The sequence below is a fragment of the Chrysochloris asiatica genome, unplaced genomic scaffold, assembly GCF_000296735.1.
Source record: "Chrysochloris asiatica unplaced genomic scaffold, ChrAsi1.0 scaffold00044, whole genome shotgun sequence".
NCBI classification, from domain to species: Eukaryota; Metazoa; Chordata; class Mammalia; order Afrosoricida; family Chrysochloridae; genus Chrysochloris; species Chrysochloris asiatica.
Genome location: NW_006408562.1, coordinates 8,874,183 through 8,885,518, shown reverse-complemented (window position 1 = coordinate 8,885,518; position 11,336 = coordinate 8,874,183). Strand labels below are relative to the sequence as shown.

Genomic DNA, 11,336 nt, shown 5'->3' with positions numbered 1-11,336 from the left:
TAACTGATGGTACATGGAGGGGATTATAATCAATGTAATTAAACAAGGTATATGATTTGTTGAATATAAACCTGATGTTATATCCTGTAAACTTTCACTCAATCCACAATAAAAACCTTAAAAAAAATAAAAATAAAATAAATAGTGTTGGTTCTTGTGACAAATAACTCTTGTGGGTATGGTCTATCTTCAGTAATATAAAGGCTCATGAGATTCCTAGACATTGGTTGTTGATTTACATCCAGGAATATGTAAGCAGGATGAATTTGGGGGAAGGGAGGAAAATCTGTTCTAGGACTAGGAACTTTAAATAAGAATTCAGTCATTAAGACCATGGGGGCGCCATTTTGGCTTCTCTGAGGGGAGGGGAAACAGGATGTTCCAGTTTGTGAATGGGGAACTGGAACTGGAGGAGGGGCTTTTTTGAGACAGGAGAATAAAAGTGTTTGTGGCCCAGCCATGCGATGTGTTGTCCTGTGTCAACTGGGTTGGGCACCTGATTTTGCAAAGTTGAATATAGAAAACCTCACTCTCACTAAAATGAGTATAAATTGGATTATTTGAGTATTTGTCAGTATAGATAACATTTCTCACAGTTCTGTTTACTTTTTTGCCTGTGAACCTTCTGTGACCCTTATGTATGCTGTGTATTAAGTTAATGAGTCTAAGACACCCACAGAAACACTTGCTAGTCCCCAACCATTACATTTTTAAAGTTATAACAAAACAATCACCTCTAAACTCATAAAAGGCTGTAAAGGCATGTGCATTCATGTTTTAAAGCTTTGTGGATAATTATCATTCTGTCGCAAAAAAAGGGAAAGAAATTCCATAAACACCAAAAAAACAGTCTGAAGCCAGTAATGAAAAAGCCATACAAACAGTACTGAAGCAGATATTGGGAAGGAAAATTCCTGACCCTCTTCCCCCATTGTCTAGAGATGTTGCCAGACCGAAGCAAAGGTTTGCCGCCTATCACTGTAATCACTGAGACAGGGAGAGATCCAATCCAAGCTTTATTCCAGAAAGCCCAATGTGAAGAGTGGGCAGATTATATAAGGTAAGTTACATTTGGATGTACACTTAAATCTATTTTAACATCAAGATAGTATTTTTGGGAAAAAGAAACAAAAAGTAATAAATTTCTTCAAACATTCTACCTTTAGGGAAAAGGGGACAACAGGCAATAATCCTTCTCAAACATTCCACCTTTTAGGATCCAAGTTGCTTAGTTCCTGAGATAACTTCTGGGTGGGCTTCAGTACATCCTGGTCTCCTTCTAGGACCATGAAGTCATCTTGGCTAATTTTTAAACTAACTTCCCCATTTGCAGGGTCTTTACTTATCAAGACCTAATGACTAAACCAAGGCGCTCTGGTAGCGTAGTGGTTACAAATCGGGCTGCGAATATTAAGGTCAGCGGTTCGAAACTACCAGCCGCTCTGCGGGAGAAAGATGAGGCTTTCTACTCCTGTAAAGATTTACACCCTCGGAAACCCTGTACAGGGTCGCTATGGGTCGGACCCGACTCGATGGCACTTAACAACAACAACAACAACAATGACTAAACCAACTCGATTTTGTTTAGGTCGGTAGTTCCCTGCTATGAGGGGCTGGGGGGGGGGGGGGGGGGGGGGGCAGGGGAATTGAGTCAGATCAAGGAGCACTTAAATCTGCAAGAAGATGGACTGAGTTGAGTGGGTTGTGCTCACGTGCTCACACAGACAGAGACAACCCCTACCAGTAAGATATCATAAGAAACAAAGTCACATTCAACCTGCCCCCCAGGCTGACAGGAGAAGAAACTTCCAAGGCCTGCGGGCCCCAGCAGCTGCCTTGGCACTCCAGTGTCCCTCACACACCTGTGTGGGCCTCATTCACCTGAACAGTATTCCTGTACCTACACCCAACCAGTTCACCTTCCTACAAGGAAACCAAGGCAGCTAGACATTGACTAACATATCTACAACACCAACTGGTAAGTGTTGCACCAGAGTGTGAACTTATGCTTTAGCAACCTGGAGATTTTCCTTAGCCTCAAAAAGCAGCCACTTCTGGTCAGAGTCCCTGGGCCAGCTCAGGGTGCAGGTGGAGCTCCCCTGAGTGACAGGCAGTTTGGCCACTGATCACACAAAATAAAAAGAGGCACACCCACCTGAGAACTCTTGACTGGGATTTTTCAGGCCTTTGTTTCATCACAAATCAGCAGGGAGAGGAAGAGTAAACTCTGATCTTTGAAACTTAAGGAGAAATTGCCCAGAAAAGCTGAAGGGGCAGAGCATGGTGGGGGTGTAGGGATGGATGAGTTTGCCCCTTGGGCAATAAGATTTGAAGAATCTGTGATGAATTTTTCTCACCTTGATCCCTGTAACTGATTAACATTGCATGCACAACACAAAACCCCCGAGGGTGCTCCTGCATTTGATCCCTTAGGAAAAGGCATCAGCCCAAGAACTCAAAGTAATTCTAGAGCCCTTACTTTTTTCCTTATGACCAGATTGGATCTTGACAACCTGATTCACAGCCAGATTCTACAGGGGCCTCAGCCCTGGGGCTAGAGCTGCTTAATCCGGTTCAGGCGTGGCTCACATTCCAACCCTTCCCACCATGCTCCTGCCTGGATAATGAATATCCAGGTAACAAACCGCAGGGCCAGTCCTAGACGAGGGAGGAAGTACTTGCTCTCTCAGCCTCAGAGCCACTGTCCCTGTCCCATGCTGCACTGCAGCAGTCTCAGGATTCCACAGGCCCAGCTGCCCTCACCCCATGAGAAGCATGAAGGCTCCCGGAAAGAGCATGAGCAGAGATGTCTGGGAGCCCATCTGAGGCCACAGCTCTGCAGGGTGGCTGCACCCTGGCCCCCTGACCCCCTGATCCTATCCTTGTAGTCCATAAGGCAAACTCCCCCACCCCACAGGTCATTGCCTCCCACTGCTCTATCCTGCAGGGGTCCCTGAGTTGTGGACATGACTCCAAAGCAGATTGTCACCCACCTCCCTGCTCCAAGGAAAGCAGAGGCCTTTACACCTTGCTTCCTTAGGTGCAACCGCAGGCTATAAAGAGGATTGGCTGCCTCCCAGACTCTCCACTGCAGAGCACCCACCAGAGCTACGGTCACCTGGCCCAGGAGGTCAGTGTCACCCATGGAATGTAAAGGGAGCTCTGTGATAGTATTACTGTGTCATCTCAGTGACAGTAACAAATGGTCTCAGTCCACATGAGTTCACCATCTCCTTCCAGCCATGCCCATGGCAGAGTGACAAATCTACCCCAGTGGCCACTACTACTTGGGAGTAGCCAGTCCAGGACAGTCTCTGTGGCTCAAGGCAGGAAGGTTCTTTGGGAACAAATGCACATAACCCTCCACTCCCTGAGAACCACAATATGATCTTCCCAACATACAAGGCTGTTTTCTAAACGCCAGCAGATCCTCTGCAACTCCCAGGCACTGCTCATCTCTGCCCCATCCTGGCACTGACCTTTCACTTTCACTTACTGGACCATCATATCTAGGCATTGGCTACTGTGAAGTGCCATTTCACCATTAGACCCACAGTGCCCAGCACAGGCTGAGGCATGGAGCCTATACTGTTTACTGTCTAAGGTACAAGCACACCTTCAGTTGTCCAGAAACAGCAAATTTATAGGATGTAAGTCCATTGATGAAAAGGTTCATCAGCTCATTGGAAAACGTAGCAAATAAATGTCCCTCGTCCTTCCCATACAAGCTGCCCTGAGAGCACCCAAGCCCCATCACAGTTGTCATCTAACAAAGTAGGAAGAGGCACCTTGATGAGCTCATCTTAGAAATGAAGACCCCACGTCTCAGAGAAGTTAAAATCTTGTCTCAACAAGGTTTCACTTCCAGTGAGGTAGAGAATAATGTACATATTCCATTGTCCCAAAGAAACTTTACTTTGTGTCTCCGAAACTGCTCTTGCCAAGATTTAGTAAACCAATTCCAACACAGTTCTGTCGTCTGCCGGCTGTGAGTAGTAACACTGTCCACTTTGATGAAGTAGCTGGGACTGAGTCCTGTCAGAGCCTAACAAGTTAAAATATTCTTACTTGTAGACAAAGCAGACACAAATGTACCTCAAATATAATCAGCATGTAGACCCCGACAAGGATGGCCGCAGCGATTGCAACTTGCGTCTCCACGTCAGCACGGAGGTAGTGATGGGTCATCAAGACAGGAACTGCCTGGTTCTGCAGGAGGGAAGCTCGGATGGTGACCACAATGGCCTCTCTGCAAAAGAAACAAAGATTTCCCAGCTCATAACAGCAGTAAACCCATTGTCACTAGTGTCAACTGTAGCCGGTCAGAGCTTGACAAAATCTTAGAGGTACTCAGACTGTGTCACCCCATCTCCTCTACCTAAACTAGTAGTACCTGCCTCACCGGAAATGCCACCATATGTTATGACTGATATTCATAGCCAGCAGGGAAACTCACAAGTGATTCTACCTATTTACATTTTTTTCTTTCTCTTTACCTTACCTGCTGGCAAGGAAAGATGACAACTATTTAAACTTTAGTCACCCGCAGGACAATTGTGGTCAGCATACGATTATGGATTAAATTGTGTACCCCAAAATATGTGGTGTGAATCCTAACCCCTAAAGCACTGGACCACAAGGTCAGTCTCAATCATAAGGTCAGTAGTTCAAACTCACACTCCTTGAAAACCTTAACCAGGGTTGCCATAAATTGGAACCAACTCGATGGCACTTAACAATAAGAAGCACATACCTGAGGTTATAATCCCATGTGAGAATGTATTTTTTTCTTTGTTACATTGTCGTTGTTGCTGTCAAGTACCGTGGAATCATTGCTGACTCATAGCGACACTATAAAGGGTTCCCAATGAGCATCTGGTGAATTTGAACCACCAACTTTTCAATTCAAACCGACATTGTGGTCCAGTGCTTATCCTACAGCGCCACACCAGGACTCCTTTGTTATATTAATTATGTAATATTAGTGTAGGGTATGGCTTTTGAGATCTAAATAGAGCAGATTAAGCCATATGAAGATTGCCAAGGAGCCAAGGAACAAAAGATGAAACCAGTCATGGGCCTTCCTTCAGAGCCAACAGAGAAAGTTTTCCCCTAGAATTGACACCCTGAATTCTGGCTCCAACTTCCTAACCTGTGAGAAAATAGATTTCTCTTTACTGAAGAGACTTTGTGGCGCCATGTTCATTAGAGTCACACTAGCTAACTATGACACAGACCATCCCAGAATCATCTGTGCTCTTGGTCTATTGAGCATATTGTCACATCCAGGCCACACAACTGACCAGGTGGTTTCATGCCTAGTGTGTGTCCTATAGCTCAAAACTCCATGGATGAACATTTCCTAGAACACTGGTTCCCAAGGCATCACTCATTTGAGAACCCACCTGCTCCGTATCTCAAAGGTCCTGCTTATGACAACGTGCTCATTTCTTCTTGGATTTAAAAATACTGTCCAATTATAGTTAACCTATAAGAGATGAAATTTAAAACTGTGAATGCATCTGAGAGACCTGAACTATTCTGTTTGGAGAATTCTTTAGTAGAATGAGAAAAAGTGAGGTCGTTTTATCTAGGCTCCCTCACCCCAGGCATTAAGGGTCGATGAAAATGTGTGGAGCTTTAAATGTATAGTTTAGTAGGCTATACCGAAGAAAAAGAACGCAAAAGTACAAATGCAGATTAGTATACAAAAGTGCAAACAATATATAAAATACTGACTTGTTATAAGAAAAGAAATCTCTACAAATTACTTGGAGAGGTGGAGCAGTCTTCGGAGCACTCTTTAGGCACCTTACAGGGATGGCTTCCTACTGGCAATCTATCTGCACCCCTCCTAAAAAATCCTCTGCATATTTCAAGGCTCCTGGGAGCCCACAGAGCGGCCTGGAAATAGCACTTCATTTGCTTTTGGCAGATTCAAATCTGAGTGCTGGGATGGTGCATGCAGGCAGAGGGAGGAGCCCCTGACAGGAAGGAGAAGGAATTTTCAGTGGAGGGCCAGGACCACTAATCACATGGAAACTGCAACTCCCACTGTCCAATTAAGTCAGTTCCAGCTCATAGGACCCTATAGGACAGAGAAGAGTGGAGCCTTCCGATTTCTGAGACTATAAATCTTTACGGGAGCAGACAGCCTCATCTCTCTACCGCAGAATGCCTGGTGGAGTTGACTGACCTTTCAGTCAAAAGTCCAGTGCCTAATCCACTGCTCCTCCAGAACTCTGAAAATGGAAACTAAGACCAAAGCAGTAAAGTGCACTAGAGAACTCAAGTTCTCATGAAACATTTTGGTGTTTGGATGGGCCATGCCTGAAAACTTTCTTCCATAAGAGCTCTGTGCTGGATTTGGGGGCAAGGAAAGTGGGGAACACTTTTGGAATGTCTGCAGGTTGCCATCATTCTCCTCCAATCAGAGGTGGGCTATGATTAGACACAGACTAGAGGGCAGTGCCTACTGTGTCAGTCTTTCTTTCTTGGGTGGACAGCAGTGCCCACCTAGCTCTTCATGGGTTTCCAGGGTGGGTGCAGCGCACAGGGGGCCACAATTGTGTCCTGGGAAGCCTCTTCAGACCATGGGTGTTGAACAACCTGTTTCACTGCTTTGTGGAGGTTTCAACATCTTCCCCTCCTAGCTAGCACAGGGATAGCAGTAACCTGAGATGTCACTTCCAGAAAGAATTAGGCCTGACAGTGGGTCAGTGGGTCACTGAAGCCAGGCTCTGGGAGTGGCTGGCTCCACTAGCTGCTCCTCAGAAACCCTATACAGGGTCGCTATGAGTCGGAACCAACTTGATGGCCCCTAACAACAACAACAACATAGTGACGATCGTTCTAGCTGTATATGCTCTTCCTTTGCAACAGGGGCAGAAGCAATTCTCCCTGCTCTGGCCTGGCTCTCCCTGTCAGCAGTGCTCTTCCTGGGACATGAGCAGAAGGCATTAGCTCTCTGACACTGAAGCAGCAGGCCCTGGACAACGTGGACACTCTTACAATTGTCCACACTGAGACGTTACTTATCTTCAGAGCCAAAATGAAGACCAGAATTAACTGCACTTTGAACAACAATCACAAAAAATATTTTCAAATATAGGATGAGCCCCTGAATTTGTCATTGATTTTTAGAAAAGAAGAAAAGAGAATTTCAAAGACAAAGCAAAAGGTTGAGTTCATGGCTTAACTAATATAATAACGGTATTGTTACATCACAGCGCCTCATGACTTCCATTTAAGAGGAAACTCAAATTACAAAGAGATGGAAGGAGTTTTTCAGTTCTTTACTAATAACCTATAAGCGTAACCTGTTGTGGCCGCCTCCGTTTCCCACTCGGAGTATCTGCTTGGATGACTTCGACCACAATGCGCTCTTCTCGCTCTGGGCTGCTCAGTTCCCCGACCAGGGCCCCTGCCAAGTCCACCTGGAGCAGTGTGGAGTCCACGACACCAGTGAGGTTCATAGCTGTGAGGCGTCAAGGTGAAATGCAACAAGTTTGATCTCCCAGCTGCCCGTCTGACCCTGCGCCCATCTCAGAGATGCATGAAGACAGGCATCTTCAGGACCATCACCCTTGACCATGCCCTTCCCCTTGGCCCTCACACCTCACGTTTGAAGTCTTCCTTGTAACATCTAACCAATGTCTTCGCACTGTTAAAGAGAGAAATTAAGTACTAAATTGGAAGATCTGAGTGCATAGAAAATTCACAAAGGTCTCTGACCCTTGTACCCCAAAGCAAACAAAAACAAATCATATGAAGACACAGTAACAATGAGGTTGGGTAACTTCCCCTCAGTGACAAAGATATCTGTGAACCATAAACTAGCTCAGAGTTTATCTTATGCAAAGAATTTAATTTTAGATAATCCCCCCTTGTTTTCTGAGAGAGAATTCCAGAACTTTAGAATTGACTGAGTACTTGTGGTACCTTTATTATTTAAAACCTCCAGATAATACCAGAAAAATTGTACAAATGAACAGAGAGGACTAGCCAAACCACAAAACCCACCTGGTGGCCTGATATTTGCTGATCTAAGGAAAGGGGGTACAATCCCATCAATCAGACTAAGATTAGCCAATGGCTAGCCTACTTTGTTCTACAAGGACAAAGGAAAATAGTGTTCTGGTGTGGCGCTGTGGGCTAATGCACTGGTCTGCAAAGTCGCTTTGAACCTCAAGCTCACCAGCCGCTCCTTGGAAACACTATTCAGGGTTGCTATGGGTCAGAACCAACTTAACAGCACTTAACAACAATAACAATCTACTTTGTTTCTTCCTTTATCCCTAAAAACTCACTGTAACTGGACTAAGAAAAGCCTTCCTGAACAAAGATGTCTGACTGATTACCTGCTCAAATAATCCCTCTGCACCTCAAGTCTTTCTGAGGTTCAATTATTTTGACAGCATTCACAATGAAGAGTCCTGGCATGATGCTGTAGGATAAGCACAGGACTGTTAACCACAATATAAGTCATTCAAATCCACCAGCCACTCCTCAGAAACCCTGTACAGGGTCACTATGAGTCAGAATCAACTCAATGGTTTTGCCAAACCAAAACGATGGTCTGCCACCTGTCACCGTAGTCAATCACAGAGACAGGGAGAGATCCAGTCCAAGTTTTATTAACAGAGAGCCAGCAGTCTGGAGGACAGAGAGGATCATTCCTCTAGACCGTCCTGTCCACTATGAAGTGCAGACACATTACATAGTGTAAGTTACATTTAGATGTACACTTCATCTATTGTAACATCACAATAGCATTCTTTGGAAAAAGTGATCATAAGATAATAAACTTCCTCAAACATTCTATCTTTAGGAGAAAAGAAGCAATGAGGCACTAATCCTTCTCAAACATTCTACTTTTTGGGAAAAGAAACAATTGGCAATAAGCCTCCTCAAATATTCTGTCTTTTGGGAAAAGAAACAATAAGGCATTAAACCTCCTCAAACATTCTACTTTTAGGGTCGCAGCTGCTCAGTTCCTACAATAACTGTCTGAGTGAGCTTAAGCACGTCCTGTTCTCCATGAGGTCTTCTCAGATAATTTTCTAACTTCCTCATTTGCAGGATCCTCATTTGAGATCTAGTGACTAAAGGACTCCATTCTGTTTAGGCCGGGAGACCCATGCTATCAGGCCCAGGCGAGCAGTAAACAAGAAAACTGCACCAGCAGGTGGTATTAGCACCTGTCTGTAAGAAGAAGGCTCAGAGGAGTGAGAATTCAAATTCTGAGGATGGCTAATTAGTGAGCAGCCAACACTGAGAAGAGAGAAAGTCCTTGGAAATACTGTAGCTGTGGTTCCTGACCAGAGAAGACATGCCAGGAAAAGTGTAATGCAAGGTACTTGTTCCTGCAGGGAACCTTCCCACGGGCCTTACACTACCTGTTGCATAAACATCCGAATAGAGGCCCGAACCTTCTCTCCTCTATTCCCAGTCAACCCTGAAGAGCCTCACACCTCAGACTTTGAGTTCCTAGAGTTTGGGTGTCGGCAACTAGGCCAACATAGAAATCAGTTGCCAGTAAGCTGACACGTGGCACCTCCCAGTGTGTGAGAGAGTAGAACTGTGCTCAATGGGGTTTTCAATGGCTGATTTACTGGAAAGTGACCACCATGCCTTTCTTCCAAGGTACCTGCGGGTGGACTAGAACTTGCAACCTTTCAGTTAGCAATGAAGCTTATTAACCATTTGTACCACCCGGAGACTCAATATCCTATATTGTTGTTGTTATGTGCCATCGAATCAACTCACGTAGAGAGTTTCCAAGGAAAAGCTAGCAAGCTTGAACTGCTCACTGCCCTTGTAGTTCAAATCAACCTTGCAGTCCAGAGCATTAACCCACAGCACCACACCAGGACTCCAAGATCCTATACAGCAGTCTATACTTTGGTGCACAAGAGAGAACAGTTGTAGAAAACAAATTTTATAATTAATTGTTCATGCTTCTAAATGAGGTCTTTATATGAAATTCACTGATTTTGTTTCCTGAATATCTGCAGGATTTTCATTGCATGACAGACAGCATGAAGGAACGATGAATCCTTTTTCATTGTTTAGTTCCTCTAGCAAATGTGCTAGTTCCATATGTATGTGTTTGTGTGCCTGTGTGTGTGTGTGCTGGTACCTCAGGGCTATGGCAACGCTGAAGTTACTGAGGGCAGAGCAAGCATTTGTCTCACTATAGACATTCCTCACACCTGCGTGCTGCTTGGATTCCTACAAGGACAATGGAAAGACAGAGTCTCCCAGGAGGCAGAGGAGACTCAGAAAAGGACCCAGAGAAACAGTGTCCCTTTGTCCACACTTGAAATCATGACTATACTGCTCCTTCCCTAGGGCCTACAGACTTCAGATTTGAAGACCAGGAAATCAGAACAGCGACACCTGGTGGCCAGTGTCAAAAGGCTATTGGACCAACAGAGGTGAATTCGCTCTCTGAGATTTCTTGTTTGGGAAGCATCATCTGTTGGTACCAAAAATACAAGTAGGTCTTCCTCCTTGCATGTCTCAAACCCTAGTGGGAAACGACCATGAGTGGAGCACACCTGAAAACTCACTCCTCTCCCAGGTACCTGTTAAGATTCAAAGCACCACCCAATACTCTGGTGTCAGCAATGAGTTCTGAACCCCAACTTCGGAAATGAGCAAACCAGAGCTTCAAGAGTCTACTTATTCCCTTCCTGCCACCTCTGATTCTGCCTTCCAGCCATTTTTCTAACACACTATGTTAGTGTCATACACACATGCCAAGGCTTGAACTGTTGCCTAGGACTCAAAGGCTCACCCCCAAATCTGGAGAACCCCCTACTTCTCCTTGGAGCTCTCTCTCAGCCTCTCCTCTTCTTAAATCTTTCCTGTCACCTGCATCACCACTCAAGTAGAAGCCATTGTTCCTGCATTTGTCCTTTGGGAAACCTGTGCTTACTCTGTGAAGGAGTTTATTTGCATCTACTGAAACTTGTTTTATATTTTTCTTCCCAATTGGCCTATTTCCTCAAGGGAAGAAACTGCTCATTACCCACTCATCTATTTTCCTGGAGACTAACATAGTTCGCACCACATTACTCCGTTGCCATCCACTCGATTCTAACTCTTGGCAGCCCTACAGAACAAAGTAGACCTACTGATGGAGTTTATAAGGCTGTAGTCAGCTCTGTAGTGTAGTAGTTACGAATCGGACTGCTAACATCCAGGTTCGCAGTTCAAAACTACCAGCTGTCTCGGAGGGAGAAAGATGAGGCTTTCTGCTCCGGTAAAGATTTGCAGCCTCGGAAACCTTGTGCAGGGTCACTATGAGTCGGAACGGAACTGACTCCACG

The 11,336-nt window shown here is 45.0% G+C and overlaps 1 protein-coding gene across 1 annotated transcript in view; it reads right to left on the bottom strand.

Annotated features, from left to right (window-relative positions):
• Window positions 1-11,336, bottom strand: part of OCA2 (oculocutaneous albinism II) — a 223,528-nt gene that overhangs the window by 157,210 nt on the left and 54,982 nt on the right. Inside the window, exons 6-8 of the mRNA XM_006861920.1 lie at window positions 7,320-7,477; window positions 5,406-5,488; window positions 4,096-4,249 (exon numbers count right to left, since the gene is read on the bottom strand). Coding sequence (XP_006861982.1) covers window positions 4,096-4,249; window positions 5,406-5,488; window positions 7,320-7,477 — 395 coding nt within the window. The remainder of the gene's footprint in view (window positions 1-4,095; window positions 4,250-5,405; window positions 5,489-7,319; window positions 7,478-11,336) is intronic.